This window comes from Pinus tabuliformis, chromosome 8, assembly GCF_031772625.1.
Source record: "Pinus tabuliformis cultivar Carrire ecotype Pingquan chromosome 8, CPIR1, whole genome shotgun sequence".
NCBI classification, from domain to species: Eukaryota; Viridiplantae; Streptophyta; class Pinopsida; order Pinales; family Pinaceae; genus Pinus; species Pinus tabuliformis.
The window spans coordinates 417,046,906-417,073,914 of record NC_142294.1 but is presented as its reverse complement, the minus strand read 5'-3'; the positions used below and the strand labels follow the sequence as shown (position 1 = coordinate 417,073,914).

Sequence of the window (27,009 nt, the reverse complement as noted above, 5' to 3'; positions counted from 1 at the left end):
CCCAACAAATTGAAGGTTAGAGCTCCTAGGCTTTGCGCAATCCCAACACTGGCAAATCAACTTCCTCAGCCAACTGCGTCAGCCCTCCTGGCCTTTACGTGAGCCTGTCTTTGCCTCCCTCAGCCTTTGCGCTGCCTCTTATTGGCTTGAACTTGATGATGCAGGCACTACGTCACCCCTTCCTTATTGCTTCTCTGCTAGGAACAACTTCTGTCACTGGGGACAACTGTTTTTTGTTGTTGCTGCTCTGCTCGGCTGATGTCCTCAGCAACGTTGCACGAAGCAGGGACGTTTTTTGGAAGCGGGGACACGGAAGCGTCATTTTCCAAAAATCTAGGAAGCGAAGCGTCTACTATATATATATATATATATTTTTTTTTTGCATTTATACTCGAAACAAACATCCCAAATAGGCGGAAGCGTACAAAACAGGGGGAAGCGTCCAGGAAGCGTCCAAAACAGGCGGAACCACGCTTCTGAATTTTGGAAGCGCGCTTCCGGGGATGCTTCCTGGATGCATCCGCACGGGACGCGCTTCGAGCCTTAGAACCGGGGGGGGATGCTTCCTGCAACTATGGTCCTTAGTTCTCCTGTGATCTGCAACCACGCTTTGATACCATGTTGGAATTTCTAAGTCTAACTCGTTAGAAACCCTTCATATACTTTCTGATTTATTCCTACCTACCTGTTCTGTTAATTAACAAGTTATTTACCATGTAAATACTGGAAATAAATACAAGTACATGCTCAACACATTACAAATCATCAACTGAAGGAAACAAAACAAGCACACAAGTGACACCGTTGGTTTTGGACCAATGTCCCCGAAAAAACCCAATGTGGGAAAACCGGTGCAACTATCTGAGGGTTTTATTATTATGCAGTTTTTCAATATAATCTGGGTGCCAAAATCGGCTCACCCAAAAGCGAATAATCTTGGCAGTAGTACCTCTCTACTCAGAAGCAGATATTCTGGCTGAAACCCCGGATAGACACTCCAGAAGCTCCATAGCTCCAATCTGCCCCACGAAACCCCAACATCAACCTCTAGGGACTGTGTCATCTCTCTCTGGCCCAACATTAACTTGGCGTCACTTTGGCTTGGCCCGCGTCAACCTTTGGAGGCACTGCGTCAGTCTTCTGGCCCTCTGCATCACTCATGCTGGCCCTTTGAGGCACTGCGCAGCTCCTAGCTGCCTTTGTGTGAGCCCTGGCTGGCTCTGCGTGAACCCTTGGCTGGTTCTGTGTTGCTCTCTCCGGCTAATGCGCTGATCCTCTCGGTGCTATCTCTACCTCTCTGCTTTTGTATTCACTGCCCCTTAGCTACAACTCTGATCACTCTCTCAACTTTCTCAGCAAACCCAGCGCCAGAAAGTCGAAATCTTGATCTCTTGGTGTGTTCTCCAAGTGACCCTCAAGCCTCCTCTTATACTTTTCTCGTTGACAAATCAACGGCCGAGATTAAGTCCCCAATCAACGGCTAAGATTAGATATGGCTTGATCCATGACTTTTGGACCATTCTAACATAGTTTTATATTAATTCACATCAATATTTTATTTTCCCTAAGTTTAGACTTGGGAACTCCATTAAAAATATTAACTATTTTAATATCTCCCAAATTGTTTAGAATCTGCCCAAATTCTTTCTGGGTAGTGGAGATCTCATGTGCCTTAGCCTTTCCACCAATTTTCATGGCTAGAGCACATCCGATGCTACCCCAAATCAACAAGGTGCATCTACTTGTTGCGATTTCGAACTTTATTTTAGAAATGGCTTGTTGGTCTACCTTGTTGAGCTTCCCTAGAAACATGTTGTGGGCTGCTAAGAAAGGGGCTCTTTCAGAGGCATGAAGTCTTCTTGGCAAATAGTAGAGAGTCACAGTTACAGCCTTGATACTTTCCCTCTTTATTGCTTCCATATGCTGCTGCGTAAGAGACCTAAGATCTCCTTTCTCTTGAATTTGAGCCAATATTTATGACTGGTCAGTAAGAAAATCAACAGCGATATCTGCATCCTCTCTTACCTAGATTGCTTTTTTAATGTGCTCTAGAAGTTCTCACTCTTCTGTAATATGAAAATGAGCCACCACTACAAGGTTAGATGATGCATGCTGCTTTATTTCCAACTTAATCTTCTTATTAGAAAGGTTTTGAACTGTATCACATAAAGAAGCTATTTGTTGCTTTGGACAAGTTCATTACTAACCGGTAACTATAAAACTTTTTGCGGTCTTGGTCTTTTAAGGCAAAACAAAAATTTCACCTCAAAAGGAAATTTCACGGATCTAGTTCTTCTGAGCTTCAGCCTAAGAGAACAACTTGATCACAAAGTTGGTACAATCTTCAAGATCTCCAAAAATTCTAGCTATGGAAAGCAACGAAAATCCTAGCCAGACCAAGTGTACTTGAACAAGCTAGAATTACCCGTAGCAAGTCCTCCTTCACCTTATGCAAGACATCTCCTCTTCTCTCCCTCCTCAACAAGTACAACCCTAGAGTTTATTGCCAAATTTGAACTCCTTTTTTTCCAAGGGTAGAAACCCTAACCCTAGAATATCTATGAATCCTTCAAGAAACACTAACACTCCTGCCCTGACATTTCTAAGACAATGATGATGAATAACCTCTACACGTATGAATGTGAGAATGACTATCCTTCCTTTATATATATGAGAGGTGAAGGGAGGTTGCAATATCGAGTGGACTTAGTCTACTACATGCACCTATCAAACACAAGTAGGTTCTGTGATCACCCAAAATAGCAGTCTTGTCAAGGTCTTCACAAGATGCTAAGGTGGTACTACATAAGAGAAGTGTGCACTATTACCTCAGCACTAGTCCCCACGCTTTAAGCATAACTCATACTAAAAGAGTATGGGAGGATTCCCTACACAAGATGCTTCACCACAGAAATTAAAAGTCTAGTGACTAATAATGAAGTCTAGGGTGAGGATATGAATTAATTGTTGCTTTATCACTAATCTGAAAATGATAGATGACACAGACCAGCAAATAAAATGTCACATGAACTCAGATTATATAAATATCATAAATATCTTGCTGTTCTATACCTCCAGATGTGAAAAAATGCAGAAAACACAGAATACAACAAGATAAATCCCCTTCGAGGGGCTACCCAAAATGTGGAAAAACTCTAGTTCGAAGAGTGGGGAAGCTAGGGAAACAAGAGTACAACAATGTTCAACACCCAAAGCTTCAGATCTGCAAGGATTTTGGAGTTTCCAGAGCTGGAAATTACTTGCAGAGATCTGGGATCACCCCGGTTTATTTTTATCACCGAATTTGCAGCCTGGGGAATAAAGGCAAATGCGAAGTGAATAATTTAAGCATGCAGACTATCCGATAGTTTGATAATAGACTCCTGGGCTGAGTTAATGCTTGGGGTAACACACAACTTCCCCATCCCAAGACTTGTTCATTTTTTTGGTCTTTTGTTCTTTTGGACTGTCCTCTCTGACTCTGTATCATTTTTAGGGGACTGTCTTGCAGTTTGCTCCTTCCATAGATTTTACAACATGTTTCTTAGTAGGAATAGAGGTGTTTGAACAGAGAGTTTGAATTGTGAGATGGTGACACCTTTGAGCTTATTTCTGGTGCTTTCCTTTGATTTATGATTTTCCTAAACTTGCAGTTATTTTTTTTAAATGGTATATTTGAAATGTAAGTGGCCAAGGGCCTGCTATGGTCAAAGTCCTGAAGAAATCAGAGAAACTTTGAAAAAATAGGGGTTGGCCAAAAGCTGGGTCAGACAAGGCTGGATAATGAGTGTGGCCAAGGGCTGGAATCAGAAAATGAAGCTCTGATACCAAATGAAATGAAACAATCTAGTTCATATCATAAATTTCCAAAATAAATGGAATAACATAAAATAATCCTTTTTGATTAATATAATATATTGAATAAAATTAGAGAAATGATAGAATGATAACAGCATACAATGAGGGGCCCCATATATATGTACCTAAGTGGGTGTCTTTTCACTAAAAGCTATGCCCTTTAGTTAAGATATGTTTTTTCATTATCTTTTCATTATTAATTATTGTTTATTAGTATTTATATTTATATATTTATGCTTATTACAGAGAAAGGGACTGTTGTAGAAATAATGGGCTGAAAGGTAGTTCCCTGGCTGTAATAGGTAGCTGTTGGACAGAGTGATGAAAATCATAACCATAGCCAATAAATTCCCCCTTGTTTCATTGCCTGCCATGGGGTTGGCACTTACATGAGCTGGTGCCTATGGCCAGGTGGGAAAATAGCTCCCATGGAGCTATTTTTCCCTAGTGTAGCTGATGATATGCAAGTATTATAAACTTTGGTACGAATGCACTGATGTTTAATGTTGTTGCTGCTGCTGTATATGAGAATTTGTATGGTTTTCCGGTTCCCTGGAGATGCAAGTTTGGATATGCACTGGGCTCAAGAGTGCATGCTGGGCTGTTTGGTAATTATAGATATGCAGATTTTGAGGCTGTTACAGCCATATATTATATTGCAGGGTGCATAATTATACCTCTGTCATATAAATTAATTTCTAAGCATGTTAGTTTGACGTAAATGGCCTTGTGGGTATGCCAGAAGAGGCCATAACCATGAAGAGAATGTAATTAATGTATCTGGAAGAACTGTATATGAATACTATTGTAAATGCATATGGATTCTACTGTAATTGTTCATGTACCAGCTGTTATTATTCAGTGTTTGAGAAGAAATATGTTTTATGTGCTGAGATGGCTGAATGTGCTCATGGCTTGTCGAGTAATTGTCTATATATTTTCCACTGAATAACTGTTACTGTCAACAAGTTATATGTAAGAATATTGGTCGCAGCTTAATTAGGCAAGGGGGCATGTTACATACACTGTTCTATGCACCAAAATATTTCTACTGTGTTTTTTCTGAAATTATTAGCTGTTAAATATACTTCACATTTCCACAAGTTCCAACCCTCTGCGAACTAATAATGTCTGCTGATGTTTTTAAATCAGGTACGCACAACTAAGTTCTTGTACGGTTGTGCAGTTGGATCCCTCTTATTACAGCCTGGTTGGATTATTGATTCTATTGCAGCAAAATTTTGCTTGCCTTATGACAAGTGAGTACTGTTTTGAATTAGCATTAGACTTTTTTTTTATATAATTGAGCCCTATCATTGCTTTTGAATAATGAAATGTGCAGTAGGTGTAACCCCATCACAGTTTGTTTTGTATCTGGACTCTGTTGCATCAATAGAAAAAACGGGCTTTAATATACATTTTTGCTTACTATCATGCGCAATTAGACTCAGTTTCTCACATACAGGCTTCACTTTTTAATGTTAAATTTTAAACAATTCATTCTTGACTATGCAACAATGGGTGCTGGTGTGCATAGATGGATATTTATTATGAAATGCCATTAGTTTATCCTTACGTACAGTTATGTGCAACGTTTCAGAACTTGTGAGTGCCTTCTCTTAATTGTACAAGAGTGATCATTGCTTAATGAGGAAGCATCACAGCTTGTTTAATCTCTTATTGAAAACATTTTGACAGGTATCTGCTTAAGTCAAAAGTTTCAAATGTTTGCCGGTGGTTGAAGCAAAAGCACTCTGATACAATGGAAAATGGTATACCTTTATTTAGAGGCATCCGAATCATGTTATATGGAAAGCCTGCATTCTATTCAAAGTTAATGATTCTTATTAAGGTAACATATGTCTGAATTTTCAATTATGATCAAAATACGTGGTTGTTCCATATTATTTACTTCCCTGTAATGTTTTGTTGATTGCTTTTCTGATATGTTTTTGGGAATTTAGTTCAACGCAAACAAGAAAATGTCGATGCATCAGATTTATTTTTAAATGTTTTTGGCCCTCCGGTTGTGGGGTGTGTGGTTGTTATGTGAAATATGTTTCATTTTCTATGAAACTTTATGTACAAAGCATATTATGAAAAATTGTTCGGTGGATAGATCACTACTACAAGGCAAAGGCTGGGAAATGTAACAAATGCTTCTAACCTAGGTCCTTAATAAGTTATTTCATCACACAATCAACCCAAGGGAATTAAACAATCCTTGATTAATTTGTGAATTGTGATTAATTTGTGATCTGTGTTTGGTGTTTGGTATGGCTGGGAGCACCAATAATATATATTAGTAAAATGTAAAGTTATTAAATAAACAAAAGATAGGGGAAAATATGAGAAAAGTACAGAAGTTGAAAAAGAATATAACTTAACCACAATACTTTGTTGTAACTTGTAATAAATACGATTGACGATTCAATGAAGTGGTTAAGACATTGAATTTTCAATTTGATACTTAAATGTGCCCCAATAGTTATTTATTTAATTATAAAAAGTAGCTGTTACACAGTCCAAAATGTCAAAATAGGAAATAGAGTAAAGTGCAAAATAGTACTGAAGTATGACAACATCAAGTCACAATATGTTAACACATCAGTTATTGTTTGCTTGATGTTGATTTGCAGTTCGCATAATTTTGTGGTGTCTCTTCAGAACAATGACATATTTGAATTCAATTTTCATTCATTCCTTTAAAATGGGAAACTGAATTGTGATTAATTTGTGATCTGTGTTTGGTGTTTGGTATGGCTGGGAGCACCAATAATATATATTAGTAAAATGTAAAGTTATTAAATAAACAAAAGATAGGGGAAAATATGAGAAAAGTACAGAAGTTGAAAAAGAATATAACTTAACCACAATACTCTGTTTTAACTTGTAATAAATACGATTGACGATTCAATGAAGTGGCTAAGACATTGAATTTTCAATTTGATACTTAAATGTGCCCCAATAGTTATTTATTTAATTATAAAAAGTAGCTGTTACACAGTCCAAAATGTCAAAATAGGAAATAGAGTAAAGTGCAAAATAGTACTGAAGTATGACAACATCAAGTCACAATATGTTAACACATCAGTTATTGTTTGCTTGATGTTGATTTGCAGTTCGCATAATTTTGTGGTGTCTCTTCAGAACAATGACATATTTGAATTCAATTTTCATTCATTCCTTTAAAATGGGAAACTACACTTAATTTTGAGTCCACATTGGTTGCATGAGTATCTTGGAATTCTTTGTTGTCAAGTCTGGTGATAAATTGCAAAGAAGTTGGTTCATTAGATCCAATTTATTAAAAAGAACCTCAAATGGTATTTGTAAAACAAAAAAATGGTAGTTGAATTCCACATGATAACACAATGTAGCATACTTAGTACATAGATAATAAAAGTTAAAAACTAATAATTCAATTGCACACAAACCCCATATCACATTCAAATTTTATTTAGAGATTGATTCAAAATTGATCAGTATACAAGTTGTCATCCATTCTGGTACTTACTAGGCTTGGAAAATTAGAGCCATAGCCTTACTGGGCACATTTTAGGGGATGATCTTGATTTGGTGATTTTGGGTCCTAGAACTTCATAAGCATGTTGTGGACATTAATTGGCCATTTTTTGTGTCAAAAATTTGTGAATGGAGTTCCTAGCCCTCGATGCTATTGCATGTTAGTTTTTGTAGCTCAGATAGGTGTTCTAGTCTCTATTGGTGTCTATGCTACTAAGGAACATGGGCGGATAATTATCTCCAAGACCCAAGAAAAAATTCTAAGTAAAATGCCTTAATTAGATTAATTAGCCAGTTTTTAATTATTTTCCTAAGTCTAACTTAGGAAAAGTGGTTAATTAAATTAGATTAATTGAGACAAAATTAATTTTGGCCTAGTGACTTCTAGAAAAGTTATGAGAAGGGGTCAAGATGATCTTAGCCATTGATGGAGTTAGATCATGACTGTTGATTCGTCAACAAGAGATTATAAAGAGCAAGTCAATGGGACTTTTGGAGACGCAACAAATTGTAGTGAGAGGAAGGGTGTAGTGATAACATGGAGCCAAGCCATAAGGAATCAACAGCGATTGAGTAGAATATTTTTGGAGAGAATTTCTTCATCAGTTTCTTGCAGTTTATGAGATCTAGAGGGAGAAACTTTGCAGTTCCATTTGTTTGCAGGAAGTCGAAATTATTCTGGTGTGCAAGGGTTTCAGAGAGGTCGAGTTTGCATTCAAATGTGTGGGAGAAAGAGGCAGTTTCTGAGGCCGATTTCTTCCAAGGAAGGTCATGAGGTCAGGTTGAGTTTGCCAGGGGCCGTAGGGTTGAATTTCCTTTATCTAGGGCCGCACGTGTGAGGCCGTACGTACTTGCAGAGGGAGGCCGAATTATTTCAGGAGCGCCGAGTTATCTCGCAAAGGGAGGTCAAATTTATTTCAAGAGGGTTGAGTTATCTTGCAAAGGGAGTCTGAGTTCCTTCTAGGTATTTTTATGTGATGGTAGCTGGAGAAAAAATTTACCGGAGCTTTGCTAGTTTTTGATAAGCTATTGTAATTTTCAATCACAGATTTTGCTGAGGAATAATAATAAAAATCCTCATTTGCTGGACTTGTTTTCCCCACACCGGTGTTTTTCTAGGGACTATTGTCCAAAAATATCAGTGTCTAAATTTTGCGTGTGCATTACTTTTCTTAGTTCCTGTTATTATTGATGAAAATTGCATTAGTGATTTTATTTGTTATTTGTCGTAATTAATTTCTGAAGACAAATAATCTACATAAGGTAGAAGAATAATTGCCAGTGACTGCAATTTAGGAAATTTCACATTGCACTAATAATATTCATCTTTCACTGGCTATAGATCTGCAATATTGTTTTTGGGAATACTTGTTTGTGTTCAAAGGCTAAAGCATTGTGGAAAAAGTCGAAGTCATGATTAAATCGACAAGGGTCCAAAAATTGAAAAAGTCGTTAAAGTCTGGAGTTTTTTGAAAATAAGAGAGAGAGAGAGGGTGAAAAATTCAAATTGTGGGTAAGATAAAGGTTGATAACCTATAAGACAAGGCAAATCCCTAGTTCTTGGGTGGATGGAATCTATGGGATTGATAGATCAACCAAATCTTGCAAAAGAGTAAGTATATTTCGATGCTCTAACACCAAAACCCTAACTATTATCTTTGTGAGGGATCAATATTCACTTGGGAGAGCTAATTCAAAGATTCACCAAGGGGATTACCATTCACATATTATTCATGAGTAATGCATGCAATAATGACATCTAGTTTCTATGCAATTGATTTTCAACAAATTAGGGCACAATAAAAAACCCTAGATTACCAATATATTCCATACATTAGACATGAAAAGGGAAATTTGTCAATAACAAGGCTCACTTACAAGATAACGTGCATGAATAATCCTTTCATTGATGTAAGATAACTTCTCAAAAGACAAGAATATAGCTCAAATAAACAAAATGCTCCATAGATCACATCTCTCCAAAGGTACAAGAAGGCCAAAATTCTCCAAAAGAGGCCGAAGTAATTGAAATGATGATGATTGAAATGAAAAGTCCTCTCCTTTGTTTATATGAGGAGGATGAGTGATATTATTAGACTAAAAGCACCACAAAGTGGTCTCAATGGGTCTTTAGCTACTCATAATATGTCCATCTCTGCTACAATGTTGAGGGCTTTCCATGTGCTACTAGCCCTCGCAAGTCACTAAAGGTGAGATGATCCTCATTTAGGCCTCGAATTCGCTGCCTTCTCTCATATGGTGCTAAGGCTAGCCTTGGGGCATGTTGGGTACAGGTGTGTCTTCATCCTGAAGAATCTTCAAATCCAATGTAGAGTGGCATAACATCCTGGGTGCAAGAGGTGCCTAGGGTCATGCGTGATGTGTTGTTGCTGCTAGGAGGTCCATGGCTCTCAACGCTTCACCTGCTAGTTCCAATATACTTCTCTAATGGCCTGGGTACTTGTGGGTAAGGTGCTCGAGACATTGGCTACCAAACCACCTAACAATCAGAACATATATTGTAGTGAAAGCTATTAAAAATAATAAGGGTACCAAAGAGGTGTTTCCTAGTGCATTAGCCTTTTCCCTAGGGAGACACTTCAATTACCTTTTTGGCATGTGACTTTATGGGTAGTATTAAAGTCATGGTGAAAAGTCACTTTATGTGGTGCATCTACTAGGTATTTTATATTAATATCACTTTATGAGAAAAAGTACAAAAGTACCTTTTAATACTAAAGTCACTTTCTATTTATAAGTTTTACTTTATGTGGAGAAAAAGGTATGAGGTACAAAACATTAAAGTGACTAGGGAGTTCATTAAATGAGGGGGACCACATGAGAAAGGGGGTCAAATGAGGGAAATGATCTCAACCATTGATCTCATGGGCTATGTTGAAGAATCTAGGGCAATTAGGTTAATAAGATTCTTCTCGCCATGATAACTATTTGTGAGGTGTTTTTAACTTTTTCCTTATTAGCACAATCTTCTCTTGCTATTATTAGAGTGTGTCTTCTTAGTTCATCAAATAGTTACCAAAACAAAAGAAACAAGAACACAAGATGTTGGCTTTTTGCCAGGGCCAAAACCTCTCACTCTTTGAGAGGAAAACCCGCACAAAATTTTTCTTATAGAGGTTCCAATAGACGAATACCAAGGCCATGACCCTTGACCTATTAGGCCACTCCAAGACCAAGACACCAATCCTCTTCTTTGTCACTACTGAGATCATCATCATCACTGCTGCTACACCAAGGTCATCATTATTTCATCACTAAGGTCATTACAGTTGCACCATTGCTACTACTTCACAAAGATTGTTGTTTCTCCTTCACTGAGACCTTCACCATAACAATGAGATCTCTATATGTATGAGAGCTGCACTGAGATCTACATCTAGATCATAACCTTGTAACTATGTCCTCATCAAGATCATGATTAATATTATGCTGAGATCATGACCTTGTAACTATGTCCTCATCAAGATCATGACAAATATCATGATTAACATTATGCTGAGATCATCACTGCGTTCAGAATGAATGCCGAGACAGAGTGTGTTATTGTGGGATCACCGAGATCCTCATCATCACAACTATGCCAAGACTGTGACTGTAATCTCTCCCTGCACCGAGATCTTCATCATCATAGATATGCCGAGACTGTCTAGTATGCCGAGACAGTGATCATCATGAGACTTTACTTCTGGGGTACCCATCCGAAAAACACAAAGATGCTAGTTTGTACCCATCCGAAATACTGTACCCCTGTACTCATCTGAAATTTCAAAGGATCTGAGTTCTTCTTCTGCCTGTAATGCGGATCTTACATGCCTATTTATAGTGGTTAGTCATGCATATAAGTCGACATGAGAGAGTGAACTATTGTGTCTCCTTATATGAGCTGACATGACTTCCTTTTATATCGTTTAGAGGTCGACTTCTTCAAGAGGGAATGTGCTTGGCTTTGGAGGGCTTCAACACATTTCTATAGACTTGAATACATTAAACATAGGCTCAAGAAGAGCTTCTTCATACATGACATTGACTCTTTGACTTAATAATAAATCCTAAGGCTCTCAATGGGAGCCATTAACAAATAAACCTCTTGCTCATGAAACCCATGTAACAAGGCATACAAAAATAGTTTTATTTCTTTTATTTCATCATTTACAAAGATCATGTCATTATGAAGACCGAACCTAGTTACACTTTCTTCAACACTCTCTCTTAACTAGGGAGGTATTCATAATGGTACTTGGTCATTGTCAATCTGAAGAATTTCTCATAAGAAGAATCAGATTGGTAACCCATCTTTATAGCATCATACTAACCAACATTGTTTTCACAACAAGGCCTTGACTGACAACTCTATCTCTCATCAGATTAGAGCACAATGTTGGTGAGACCAATGAATATAGACACCTTCATCATTGTCTCTCAAGGTACATACTCACCTAGGTGTTCACTGAGTATGACCTTCTAGGACTATTCTTATCTTGGGTTCCCAACCCTCAAAGAATATCGGTCTTCTTGCCTACTCTTATCTTGGATGCCTTACACATCCTCAAATAGCATTGGATGCTAGATAATTACCCATCCTCCATTCTTTCTTCCCAAGTGAAGACAAGAATGTTGTGTCTATCTCTCCCTCTCAACTAGGGAAGATATGCCTATACCTGTAAAGGAATGTACCCAAGGTCCTTCTGACCAGGAACTTGCCTAAGCTCCCTCTTAATTAGGGACTTGTCTGAGCTCCCTCTTAACTAGGGACTCTCGTTTGCATCAACAACTTCTTCTTCATGGGTCCTTCAACTGCTTGGTCAATTTCTTTCATTGATGTCATGGAATTCAATTGAGCTTCTTCCTTGTAGGGCATTAGCCATTGATCAATTTCCTCCTTGGTTGGTCATGTCATTCCTTTCTTCATGGAAAGTGGCCTTCTTGATATATATCTAGAACCTTCTTCATATGGCTACTACTTTCTCATCATGTTTCTTTCAGGAATTTCTATTCACCACATGAATGCTAGTTGTACTTGTGCTTACAACTCTTGTTCCAGTAGCCCTGCATGAATTCATCCAGATATTATTCAAGAAATCAAAACATAACATTAAATCAAATAGTACCTTACAAAATGGCTCTTCATCATGACATCTTCCTGTAGGTATGAACATCTTGCATACATGTTGACATATCTCCCAAAGATATCCATTGTCAAGGGTCTCCATCTTTTCCAGACTTTCATCAGAGCCTTCATATCTTTCCGGGAGATTTCCTAGTCAAATCTTTTTGGTCCTTTGGATGTTGATTTCCTTCATTAGGGTTGCATATCTCACAATCTCTTCCTTCCGCACACATTCCATTCCCAGGAGCTTTCAATCAAAGTTCCTTAATTGTAGTCAACCACCTCATACTTCATATGATGAAATATTATGTTGATTTCATCTAGTGTGACTTATGCTTTCCTGCATCCTTTCAGAGGAGGAGATCCTTTTCCCTTGATAATACTTCTCAAGATAGAAGTAGTGTTAAAATTGGCAACTAGGGCCAAACTCCATGTGGATCACCTTATTTATGGCTTTTGATATTTTTCCTAGATTCCTCTCATCGAGAGGCGTAGGATTGATCTAAAGATCATCCGATTCCGATAATTATTTATGGAGATATGAATTTGTTTTGATTATGGACAAATTGTCAAGGTCAGTCAGCAAACTTATGTAGGCTCAGAAGCCCAACAGTCACGTCTATTCACCCTCAATGTTTGCATATAATTACAAGGAGCCTCCTCCTCATTTGGAAAAAATTCATTCACTCATCTTCTCTCTCTCTCTCTCCCCTATGCATAAAAGGAGCCTCTCTCTCTCTCACACGTGCCACTGAAAGGAAGACGTCCTAGGGCAAGGAAGACGTAGAAAGAAGGACACTAGGGAAAGGAAGACGCAGAAAGGACACTAGGGCAGCAGGTCATCTCTTTGACCAATGTTGACCAAGCGTTGACCATCTAGAAGTGCAGATTGGGTGTGGTTGCTTCTCCTAGGCAGGCCGCAATTTTTGGCACTAAAATCGAGGTGATCTAAGCTCTGGTTTGACCGGTATTGACTGCCCTAGTTTAGGGCTGCATGTTGACTTCATAAATCTGCAAATTGACTGTACTTTTTAGGCTGTTCAAGGGTTGTTTCTTCAGGCTGTTTGAGGACAAGTTGATCGAAAATTGACCAAGCATTTTAGAGGTCAATTTCAATTAGTTTGACCAAGTTTGACTTTGCTGATCTAGGGTTTGCTGCTGCTGATATAAAATTACAGAACTCAGATTTGTACTATTTCTCTCTGCTGAACTATTGAAGATAAAAGAAGATTTGATCAAAGGGTTTCCCCGCATTGGGATTTGTCCCTGGCTAGCCGCCACATCTTGTGTCTCTTGTCTTGGCTTGTTTTTTGTTGATCATTTAATGTTCTATCTGCACTTTACTTAATGTATATGTGATTGCTAATCTGTGGATAATAAGAAGAAAAACAAGTAAACTGCTCTAAGCATAGAACATACCATAATTTAACATGGTATCAGAGCAGAGGTGAAGACAAAGCCCAAGCAAGAGCAAGAGTAAGAGCAAGAGCAATCACTGAAGAGAAGGTTGGCAAGGCTATATTAAAGAAATCATGGGGTCCTCAACACACTTCCCTGCTGAAGACAAACTCCGTGAGAAGTTTGACTATCACGGATGGAAGATGTCTCTCGATCTAACATTAGAAGAACAGGAAGTGTTGGACCATGTGAGAGGCGGAATTGTTGAGCCTCCATCAAATGCATCCGCTGCTGCTAGGAACAAATGGACCAAGGGAGAAGTCAAAGCAAGGAAGATCATCCGGGACTCTATCGACAAGCACTTGGTGGCCTATGTTTCTGAGCTGAACACCTCCAAGGAAATCTATGATAGACTGGTGAGTTTATTTAAAGTTAATGATGCAAATCAAGTCTTGTTTCTTAGAAATAAGCTGAAGGAAATTAAGAAGGGCAAAGATGAGAGTATGCAAGCATATTTCTTAAGGATCACTGAGATCAAGAACGGTCTCGTATCTATTGGGGAAGTAATTCCTGACAGGGAAATGACACTCACAACTCTTGGAGGACTGTCATCTGAATGGTATATATTTAGGACTACTCTTCTCAACAATAACGTAATTCCTGGATTTGAGGAATTAATGGTCAGATGCATTCAAGAAGAAACGAGGATGGAAGAGCAAGAAATGCCCATACTTAAAGGTCATCCCTTTGCATTTTCTTCTCATACTAAAAGAAGAAACAATTCTGGGGCTAAATTCAAAGGAAAGGCTGGACCTAAGGGTGGAAGAAAAGGACGATGTTACAATTGCAATAAAACGGGTCACTATGCAAGGGAGTGCCTTGATAAAAGGGACTCACACCGGGACGATGATCAAAATCCCACTCAAGGCAATTAAAGGAATGGCAGAGGTAAAAGAAGTGCCGGAAATCAAGGAAGAGGACAACCACTCAAGAAGGCAAGAAATTCCAAGTATGAATCTAACACTGAATCTAACATTGTTAACAAAAGCAAGATGAATATTATCTATCAGCAGCTCTATCTACTATTGCTCCCCCAGATTCGCTGGGAAATTGGCTTATTGATAGTGGTGCCTCAAGACACTTCACTGGTTACAAAGAAGCTCTCTATAATCTGATAGAGAAGGAAAACAACCTAGAAATTGTTCTTGGAGATAATTCAAAATATTCCGTGAAAGGCGTAGGAAATGTCACTCTTCAATTGAATCAGGGTAATACCATCCACTTACAAGATGTATTATATGTACTTGATCTTAAAAAGAACTTGGTGTCCATTTCGGCAATGGAAGACAAAGGCTACAAGGTGGCCTTCAGCGATGGCAATGTACGTGTATGGAAAAAGAACTTTAAATATGCTTTTACTCTTGGGTTTCGAGTTGATTCATTATATCAGGTCGGAGGAAGTCCGCTGGGTGTCATGTCTTCTGACACATCTCTTCAGTCCGAACTATGGCATCGGAGGTTTGCTCACCTTCATTATAAAGCTCTACCCGATGTAAGAAAAATGGTGACCGGGATGCCCAAGTTCGGATTAGAGCAAGGTGGTATATGTCCGGGATGTGTCGAAGGAAAGCTCAAAAGGGGACCATTCCCCTCAAGCCAAAGCAAGACCTTTGATATATTGCAGTTGGTCCACTCAGACATATCCGGTATGATGCCTGTGAACTCCTTGGGAGGATATTTATATTACCTCACTTTTATAGATGATTATTCTCACAAGACTTGGATATACTTCTTGAAAAAGAAGGATGAAGTGTTCTCCTGGTTTCGGCACTTCAAAGCCTTGATCGAGAATCAAATCGAAAAGAAGATCAAGACCTTAAGGACTGATAATGGGACTGAATATGAATCCAATGAGTTTCATGACTTTTGCAAAGAGGCTGGCATTAAGAGGGAGACTACTACACCATATACTCTTGAGCAGAATGGTGTGGCAGATAGGAAGAATCGTACAATTGTGGAAGTTATCCGTGTTATGCTCCATGATCAAAGACTTCCGAAGTTTCTATGGGCCGAAGCTGCAAATATCGCTGTATATGTACAAAACCGATGCCCTCATCAAGCATTGGGTTCCAAGACTCCCGAAGAAATGTTCACCGGTAAGAAACCTGACGTATCTCATTTTAGAATTTTTGGAAGCCTTGTATATTTTCATGTGCATAAAGAGAAAAAGAATAAATTGGGTGCATCTGGAAAGAAAGGAATCTTCGTGGGCTATAGCGAAAATACTAAGGGCTATAGAATCTATGTAGCTGGTCAAAGGGAAGTCGAGATTAGTCATGATGTCACCTTTGACGAAGATATGGCTCTTAGCAAAGTAGACAATCTTCCTACATTAAGGGGATCTAAAGAAGTTGACACCGAGGAACCGAAGGAAAAGGAAGATGAGACGATGCCTGACATGGAAGAACCTATGGATCCTATTGATCCTCCTCCACAAGAGCCTTCCTCTTCTAGTTAGAGCCCTTCATGGCTTAGGGGGACACTTGATGATGCTGAAGGACACATTGCACCTCGAGGAACCTTCCGTGAAAGTAAGAAGCCGAACAGGTATTAGGGATACCTGACCATCATGACCACGATCATCCAAAATGAGCCTTCGTCATTCATAGATGCCGTCAAGCATGAAGTATGGAAGGATGCTATGACGAGGAATATGAGTCCATTATGAAAAATGATGTTGGGATGTGGTCCCCAGACCCCAGGACAAAGCAGTTGTCACTTCAAAATGGATTTACAAGATAAAGCATGCAGTTGATGGAAGTGCGGAAAATTATAAGGCTTGTTTTGTCACTCGTGGCTTCTCCCAGAAGGAAGGTATAGACGATGACTAGATATTTGCACCTGTTGCCCAATATACCACCATCCGCTCGATCATAGCCTTTGCTGCTTCGCAAGGATGGAACCTACATCAGAGGGATGTCAAGATTGCGTTCTTACATGGTTCAATCAAAGAGGAGGTCTATGTGGAGCAACCCGAAGGACTTGAGATTTATGATCAAGAATCTCATGTGTGCAGGTTGAAGAAGGCCCTCTATGGGCTAAAGCAAGCACCCTGAGCATGGTATGAGAGGATCGATAGCTACTTGATGAAGCTGGGATTCACTAGGAGTGAAGCCGACCCTAACCTTTACTTTAAGATTATAGATGACAAGCCTCTCATATTGGTGCTATATGTTGACAACCTCTTTCTAACAGGTGTAGACCGTCTCATTCACGAATGTAAGAGGGAGCTCGCTTCTGAGTTCGAGATGAAAGACCTAGGGCTTATGCACTATTTCCTAGGACTGGAAGTCTGGTAGAAACCAGGGGAGATTTCCCTATCTCAAGGAAAATATGTGGTGAAGATATTGGAGAGATTCAGCATGGTGGATTGCAAGCCCGTAACTACCTTGATGGAGCTTGACTTCAAGAAGTTAAGCGGTAGTGCTGCCGGACCTGTTTTACGAAATGCTACCGAGTATCGTCAACTCGTCAGAGCATTAATGTTCTTGGTGAACTCCCGTCCGGATATATGCTTTGCAGTCAACACATTGAGTCAACATATGGTTGAGCCTCACCACTCACATTGGATTGGTGCCAAGAATCTGTTGAGATATCTTCGTGGCACAATCACTCATGGGTTGAGATACACTGCCGAAGATGTGAGACTACTTGGGTATACTGATGCTGATTGGGCAGGCAGTGTGGTGGATCAAAAGAGCACTTCCGGGTGCTGTTTCTCTTTGGGATCTGCCTCGATATCCTGGATGAGCAGGAAGCAGAAGTTGGTGGCTTTGAGCACCGCCGAGGCAGAGTACATTGTTGCTAGCATGGCCTCCTGTGAGGCATTCTGGTTGCGAAAGCTCTTCAGTGAGCTGTTTGGATTTACATTGGATACCACTGTGATCCTGTGTGACAACCAGAGCGGGATTCGTTTATCAGAGAATCCCGTATTTCATGATTGCTCCAAGCATATTGATATCAAGTACCACTATATTCGAGATATGGTGCAGCAAGGAGCAATAAGGCTTCAACATATCGGTACAGATGAACAAGTCGCCGACATTTTGACGAAGCCCCTAGGAAAGGTCAAATTCCTGACATTTTGAGAACGACTTGGTGTCGTTCAAAGACCCTCTTATGAGGGTCGAGTATGATGTATTGAGCTTTGGGAGCTCCAGGGGGGTGCAGGGTACTTCTTGGAGCAACAGGTGACCACAGGGCGACTCACCATCCCCTGGTGGTGCACTATGTACAGGGTAAAGGTTCAACCTTTCCTTGTGACACCCTGTGGCGACTGTGGAACAGGATGATTAGTTCTCCTATGGGCCAAGATGATTTGTTCTCCGTGGCGACTGTGGAACAGGATGATTAGTTCTCCTGTAGGCCAGGATGATTAGTTCTCCGTGGCATCCACTGGACATGATGATTCATTCTCCTGTGGACAGGATGATTAGTTCTCCTGTCGAGGCATCCTACCCATGCAGTCTAGGACTCATGGGAAGTACCTCTCATTTGATAAATGAACAGGGAAATGAGGATAGGGACCATAGTAATAATATCGATAGACGCATCGTTGTATCTACCGTACTCCCTATGTTAGGATGACCTCCATTGATCTGGGATTGATTTGAATTGGATCCATGAAAAATTATCAAGTGACATGACTGTATCAAATTGGGACAGACTTCGAATTTATGAACAAAGAGCTATCAGGAAGACCTCTGGAAAATGGCAGTTTGCAGTCAGCAAGGAACGAGGAGGACCTCGGTCAAAGCGCACTGACCGAGGCCCATGGAGACCGCGCAGGAGGCAAAACTGGCAGTTAGGAAGCCCAGATTGGGAAACGGAGGCCATTTCTGATGCGCGATTAGTGTTAATTGTGCATCGCTGGGCAAAACCCCTCGAGAAGGAGAAGCCTCGAGCGCTCGGTCGCATGGGAAGCTGGGAAACCATAAGGAAAGCGCTAAGGTGAAAGGCGGGTCCCGCGCTCCAAAACCGGCAGTATATCGGAGGCACATTGGGGCGGTAAGCGGATTTGGCAGAAAACGAGCGATTCCATTCATCGCACGACGCGTGTCCGGCGGATGAGAGAGAAAACTGCCTCTCATCGCGGGTTAACGGTCGAGCAAGTCAACTGTGCGAAATGAGTGAACATTGTAGGATTTGGGGACTCTAGATCTGACGACGGAGATTGCGCCCGATGGGAAAACCAGATTTGACAGGGGAATTAAGCCACGGCATACAAAAGATTTGACCGTTGAGTTGGCGGATGAATCATTCCACAGTATCACTGATAAACCGAACCGTCGAGGAAGAGCTGGCACAGTTCATGAGAGGACAAGTGGCCGCTTCCCTGTGGGACGTTGGCGATGACGCAGAGGCAGGGAACTCCAAGCGAACAACAACAGGCGATCCGAAGGGGCGGAAGAGGAAGTGAACGGTCGAGGACAAATTGGCTTTAAGCCATGAAAAGATAGAGAACAAAACAGAGAGCACGATAAGGAAGAACTAGAGAAGTAAAACAGTGACAGAAAAGGCAAAAGAGACAGTGAAGCAAGAAGCAGAAAACAGAGAGCCGAGCTGACCTAAGGCAGCATCGAGCAGACAGAACCAGGCTTGAGAGGTTCAAGCCATCCCTGTGAGGATATCTGTCGAGAATTGAGCACCATTGGACTCATCCCATTAAAGACCAGAGAGGTCAAGACTTGGTAAGGAAAGAGTCTGTGCACTCTAGTGGCTTGGGGAATCGAAGAACCACCCTACTAGGCATCGTCTGTTTTAGGAGACTCAAGTTGAGCTCCTCATTGTAAATCTCTGCTTTAAAGACACAATAAAAGAAGGCCACCACTGAGAGCTGGACCAGAGACGTAGCCCTGGAGAATAGGGTGAACTCCTTATTAATGCGTTGTGTTCTTGTCTTTGCTTATTGTGTTTTCCTTACTATTTTCCATTTTCCAGTGTCTGTGTATTTTGTAATCTGATCGATCTTTTGCCTAAAATAACATAGACACACACCAACACATGAGTCTGTAATACCTTCATTCATTATTTAATTAACTGAGATCACTCACGAGTGATTTTCAGATCAAGTGGTATCAGAGCTTTAGGCTATTAAGGTTAGACAAGCTTGTGTTGGTTTAGCTGTTGAATGCTAACTAGATCAAAGCTCAAATTAGGAGAAGGAGAGTTGGTCGAAACTAATCCTGAAATTGGGAGAGTCTATCCTTGGAAGACAATGTCAGAGGAAGGTTCTATGGGGCCAGACCCTCAATTCATAGATAGTTTCCTAGCCATAAATTCCATGGTAGAAGAAATGTATAGGGACTTTAGAAAACATAAGGATGAAGATTCATCAGGCTCTAAACAAGACAAAGGAGAAGATGAGTCACATTCCCATGACCACTCAAAAGGCAAAGGGAAAGAGGAAAGCTTTCTCACACCTCCTAATAGCCCTAAAAAGAAAGCATCTTTGATCAAACTAGATGTTAAATTTGATTTACCTATATATGATGGAGAGTTGAATGCAGAAAAGCTGGACAATTGGATTAGACAAATTGATGTTTATTGCAGAGTGCAGAATATCGATTCAGACAAGAGCAAGATTCAGCTGGCAAGCCTACGCCTTGGAGGCACTGCCTTGGTTTGGTGGGAAGGCAGGACCCAAGCTGACATGAAAAGACATGGTAAGACTATCTATGTCTGGAGTGAATTTGTTTCTGCAATCAAAAAGCAGTTCTATCCATTGGCATACATGATGAGTTGGCAAACTCTTTGACAGTTGAAAGGGCAAAGTGTGCAAGGGTACACTCAAGAATTTAGAAAGAGAGCATTGATTCTAGGAATCTCATTAGACTCACTTGAGACTCTGTTGAAGTACATTGGTGGTCTACACAGCTACATGAGGCACACTATCCTCATGTTTAATCCCACTAGTATAGATGAGGTATCTGTACAAGCTACTCATCTAGAGGCTAGAGGAAAGAATGGAAGTCCAGAAGTTGGGGGATCATCCCAACCCACTGCAAGCAAGAATAAGGAGAAAAGAAAGCAGAAATGGAAAGCAAGGAAGGCTAACACTGCACAGAAAAGCAAGGCTTCATGCACTCACTGTAAAAAGGATGGGCATGATGATGAGCACTGTTGGATTTTGCATCCAGAGCTGAGACCTAAGAAGTTCGAGGGCAAGAAGAAGAAGACTGCTGTAGCTATTCAGAAAGATTTGGGGTCAGACTCAAGAGATGAAACAACCATTGCAGCCACAGGTATAAGAGGTAAGAATTCTAAAGCATCTACTAGTAATTCTGCATAATCTACTATTGATGAAGAAAATGAGACAAAAAGACATGAGCTTTTCCATATTTGAGTTATTTCCAAACATCAAAAGATTGATACTTTGTTTGATAGTGGCTCACAAGTAAATTTGATTTCTGAAGCAATTGTAAAGAAGTTGGGATTAGTAACTACACCTCACAAGAAACCATACCCATTAGGATGGTTGAATGATAAAGCACAACTACAAGTGACTAGACAATGCAAACTCAAGTTTTCCTTTGGGTTAGCATTTGTAGATGAGTTTGAGTTAGACTGTAGACATAATTCCTTTGGATATATGAGGAATTGTTTTAGGAAGTCCTTACTTGTATGATAGAAAAACTATTTTCTATAGAGCTGAGAACAAGTATCTACTTGTTAAAGATGGAATCGAATACTTTGTAAGAGCTCATAAGCTCAAGAATAATTATACTCTCATAAATTCAGGGTAGATGAAACGAATGATAAATTCATGCAAACAATTCTTACTGATGGTTGTAAAGGAAAAGAAACCTAATAAAACCAATGTATTTGAGGGCTGTAATGTTGAACAACAAGTTGATTTAGAAAAGGTTGTTTCAAAGTATGATATCTTGTTTCCAGAACCTAAAGGTCTGCCACCCAAAAAGGAACTAGTGCATGATATTATTTTGCAGCAAGATGCTCATTGCCTAACATTGGAATGTATAGGTTGTCCGCTTTAGAGAATGCTGAAATCAAGAAGCAGGTGCAGGAGTTGCTCGAGAAAGGGTTCATCAGACCTAGCACATCACCATGTGGGTCACCAATCGTTTTGGTGAGAAAGAAAGATTTCTCGTGGAGAATGTGCATTGATTACCGAGCACTGAATAAGATAACAATAAAAAATCGTTATCCCCTTCCTCGCATAGATGATCTTTTAGATCAATTGAAAGAAGTTGTTTATTTCTCCAAGCTAGACTTGCATAGTGGATACCATCAGGTTAGAGTTGCAGAACAAGATGCATGGAAGACTGCTTTCAAAACAAAGCAGGGATTGTATAAGCAGGGATTGTATGAGTGGCTGGTTATGCCTTTTGGCTTAACTAATGCTCCTGCTACTTTCATGAGATTAATGAATGATGTACTCAGACCTTTTCTTGATGATTTTGTTATTGTGTATCTGGATGACATTCTGATATTTAGTAAAACATGGGAAGAACACTTAAAGCATGTTAAGCAGACATTAGATGTTTTGAAAAGAGAAAAACTTTATGTTAAACTCTCAAAATGTGAATTTGGCAAAACATCTCTGAATTATTTGGGTCATATAGTAGGGGGTGGAATTGAAGATAAATCCCTCTAAGGTGGTAGTCATTGTAAATTGGCCTAAACCCAAATCTACTACAAAAGTTAGAAGCTTCTTAGGAGCAACACAATATTGGAGGAAGTTTATTTCTAAATTTTCCTCAATTGCAGCTCCCTTACATGCTTTAACAGGATTGAACAAGGTGTTTCAGTGGAGAGGCAAACAACAGAAAGCCTTTGACACCTTGAAAGAAAAGATTAGTACAACACCTGTACTAGAACTGGCTGATCTTCAAAGACCATTTGAGATCCAAATTGATGCCAGTGACTATGCCATGGGAGCAGTGTTGACACAACACGGTAAACCCATATGTTATCATTCTGAGACATTTAATTCTGCAGTAGTTAACTATCCTACATATGATAAAGAATTGTATGCATTAGTACAGAGTGTGAAAAAGTGGAAAGATTACTTAATGGGCAAAGTGACAGTAATACATAGTGATCATCAACCACTTCAATATCTACACTCCCAAACTAAGTTACAACAATCAAGACACTATAGATGGATGCGTTTTCTACAACAGTTTTATTTAGTCATCAGATATAAAGAGGACATACACAATAAAGTTGCAGATATGTTATCTAGATCCATTATAAATGCATCTACTATACTTAAGCATAATTTTGTGTTACATGAGAGTTACATTGAATAATATGCTCAAGATATAGACTTTAAAGATGTATATGCAACTTTAAGTCAAGGCAAACGAGTAGAAGAATTGGATTATCATGTAAAGGACCGACTCTTATATCATTGTGGGAAGTTATGCATTCCACAAACTGAAAGAGTAAAGATAATTCGAAAAGCACACACTTCTCTAATATCAGGTCACTTTGGGTTAAGTAAACCAGTTGCACAGCTGCAAAGATTTTGTTATTAGCCAAAAATGAATGAGACAGTTTCTAGATATGTAAGAGCATGTACTATGTGTGCTAAAAGCAAGCCCAACAATAGAAAACTAGGCTTGTACACTCCATTACCAGTTCCTTCTCACCCTTGGGAAAGTGTTTCCATGGATTTTGTTGGAGGACTGCCTAAATCTAGGAAGGGTCATGATTATCTATATGTTGTTGTGGATAGGTTCAGCAAAATGTGTATTTTGATACCTTGTAATAAACAAATTACAGCTGAACAAACTGCAAAACTATTCTTTGAACATGTATGGGTTCATTTTGAATTACCCACTTCCATTGTATCTAATTGAGACACCCGATTTGTGGGGAAGTTTTGGTCAAGTCCGTGGGAACTGATGGACACCAAATTGAAGAAAAGCACAATTTTTCATCCACAAACTGATGGCCAGACAGAAGTAGTTAACATGACAGTGATCCAGTTACTCAAAGGATATTGCAGCAAGCATCCTAAGCTTTGGGATGAACATTTATGTTATGTGTAGCATGCTTACAACATAGCAAAACAATCTTCTACACATAGATCTCTTTTTGAGACCTGTTTTGGTTTCACACCAAGGTCTCCTTTGGATTTTGTCTTTGGTAAAGACACCACAGTTGAGGGACACAATGATGTGGACAGGGCAACTAGGTTCATTGAACAAATCTAAGAGATCCACCAGGCAGTATAGGAACAACTGGGAAAGAGCCAAGCGAAATACAAGGCAACGCATGACAAGCATCGGATGGAGCATAGTTTCCAAGTTGGTGACCAAGTCTGGCTGTATATCAGCAAGGACAGGATGCAAGGTGAAGGTAAAAATATAAAGCCTATCAGGTATGGACCCTTCAAGATACTTGAGAAGATTGGTGAGAATGCTTTTCGCCTTGATCTACCAGCTTACATGCACATCTACTCAGTCGTAAATGCAGATTGCTTGAGATTGTTTGAACCCTTACTAATTGAGGATCCCGAGTCAATTGCCTTCTATTGATGACCTGTTACCTGAATATCTTAATGAATTGCAGGAAGACACAGTTCTGGACAGGAAGGTGAGGACAACGCGCAGAGGAGATGTTGAGTACCTCAGAATTGGGCTCAAGGGTTCAAAGCCGAGCAGTGCAAAGTGGATAGAGATTGGACAAGTTAGACAATTGTACTCTCACTTAGTCGATGCTTGAAAACCAACCTTTGGTGGTCCAAAAGCTTTTTCAGTGGGAAGGCCGTGATCCGAATTGGATCCATGAAAAATTATCAAGTGCCATGACTGTATCAAATCGGGATAGACTTTGAATTTATGAACAAAGAGCTATCAGGAAGACCTCTGGACAATGGCAGTTTGCAGTCAGCCAGGAACGACAAGGACCTCGGTCAAAGCGCGCTGACCGAGGCCCATGGAGACTGCGCAGGGGGCAAAACTGGCAGCTAGAAAGCCCAGATCGAGGAATAGAGGCCATTTCTGCGCTAATCGCGCATCGCTGGGAAAAACCCCTCGAGAAGGAAAAGCCTCGAGCGCTCGGTCGCATGGGAAGCCGGGAAACCGTAAGGAAAGCGCTAAGGCGAAAGGCGGGTCCCGCGCTCCAAAACCGGTAGTATATCGGAGGCACATTGGGGCGGTAAGCGGATTTGGCAGAAAACGAGCGATTCCATTCATCGCACGACGCGTGTCCGGCGGATGAGAGAGAAAACCGCCTCTCATCGCGCGCTAACGGTCGAGCAAGTCAACCGCGCGAAATGAGCGAACACCGTAGGATCTGGGGACCCCAGATCTGATGGCGGAGATTGCGCCCGATGGGAAAACCGAATTTGACAGGGGAATTAAGCCGCGGCATACAAAAGTTTGAAGTCCGATTTGACCGCTGAGTTGGCGGATGAATCATTCCATAGTGTAACTGAAAAACCAAACCGTCGAGGAAGAGCTGGCGCAGTTCGTGAGAGGACAAGTGGCCACTTCCCTGTGGGACGTTGGCGATGATGCAGAGGCAGGGAACTCCAAGCGAACAACAGCAGGCGATCCGAAGGGGCGGAAGAGGAAGCGAACGGTCAAGGACAAATTGGCTTTAAGCCATGAACAGATAGAGAACAGAACAGAGAGCACGATAAGGAAGAACTAGAGAAGAAAAACAGTGACAGAAAAGGCAAAAGAGATAGTGAAGCAAGAAGCAGAAAACAGAGAGCCGAGCTGACCTAAGGCAGCATCGAGTAGACAGAACCAGGCTTGAGAGGTTCAAGCCATCCCTGTGAGGATATCTGTCGGGAATTGAGCACCATTGGACTCATCCCATTAAAGACCAGAGAGGTCAAGACTTGGTAAGGAAAGAGTCTGTGCACTCTAGTGGCTTGGGGAATCCAAGAACCACCCTACTAAGCATCCTCTGTTTTAGGAGACTCAAGTTGAGCTCCTCATTGTAAATCTCTGCTTTAAAGACACAATAAAAGAAGGCCACCACTGAGAGCTGGACCGGAGACGTAGCCCTGGAGAATAGGGTGAACTCCTTATTAATGCGTTGTGTTCTTGTCTTTGCTTATTGTGTTTTCCTTACTATTTTCCACTTTCCAGTGTCTGTGTATTTTGTAATCTGATCGATCTATTGCCTAAAATAACATAGACACACACCAACACATGAGTCTGTAATACCTTCATTTATTATTTAATTAACTGAGATCACTCATAAGTGATTTTCAGATCAGGGATCAATGATACTGATCTGGGATCAGTGAGTGTGGTTCACACTCTGAGACTGACTTCGGGTGAGTGGAGGATGGTATGATACATCCTCGATCATTTCTTCTTCTTCATAGTTCAAGCAGAGCAGAACAGAGCAGAGGAGAGCAGAGTGGGATCAAGCTATATAGGACAGTGCATTTAATGGATGGATGGCAGTGATGGTCTGACGGATTGTAGATGAAGTTCTCCCTAGTTGAGAGGGAGTGTTAAAATTGGTAACTAGGGCCAAACTCCATGTGGATCACCTTATTTATGGCTTCTGATATTTTTCCTAGATTCCTCTCATCGAGAGGTGTAGGATTGATCTAAGGATCATCCGATTTCGATAAGTATTTATGGAGATATGAATTTATTTTGATTATGGATAAATTGTCAAGGTCGGCCAACAAACTTATGTAGGCTTAGAAGCCCAACAGTCACGTATATTCACCCTCAACGTTTGCACATAAATACAAGGAGCTTCCTCGTTTGGAAAAAAATCATTCACTCATCTCTCTCTCTCCTACGCATATTCACCCTCAACGTTTGCACATAAATACAAGGAGCTTCCTCGTTTGGAAAAAAATCATTCACTCATCTCTCTCTCTCCTACGCATAAAAGGAGCCTCTCTCTCTCTCTCATAGGTGTGGTTGAAAGGAAGACGTCCTAGGGCAAGGAAGACACAAAAAGGAGGATGCTAGGGCAGCAGGTCATCTGTTTGACCAGCTTTGACCAAGTGTTGACCATCCATAAGTGCGGATTGGGTGTGGTTGCTTCTCCTAGGCATGCCGCAATTTTTGGCACGAAAACCGAGGTGA

General features: G+C 40.4%; 1 protein-coding gene across 1 annotated transcript in view; it reads left to right on the top strand.

Moving 5' to 3' along the window:
* LOC149235826 (uncharacterized) overlaps positions 1 to 27,009 on the top strand; it is a 296,225-nt gene that overhangs the window by 184,893 nt on the left and 84,323 nt on the right. The window contains exons 8-9 of the mRNA XM_089368685.1: positions 5,011 to 5,117; positions 5,557 to 5,710. Of these exons, the coding sequence (XP_089224811.1) occupies positions 5,011 to 5,117; positions 5,557 to 5,710 (261 nt within the window). The remainder of the gene's footprint in view (positions 1 to 5,010; positions 5,118 to 5,556; positions 5,711 to 27,009) is intronic.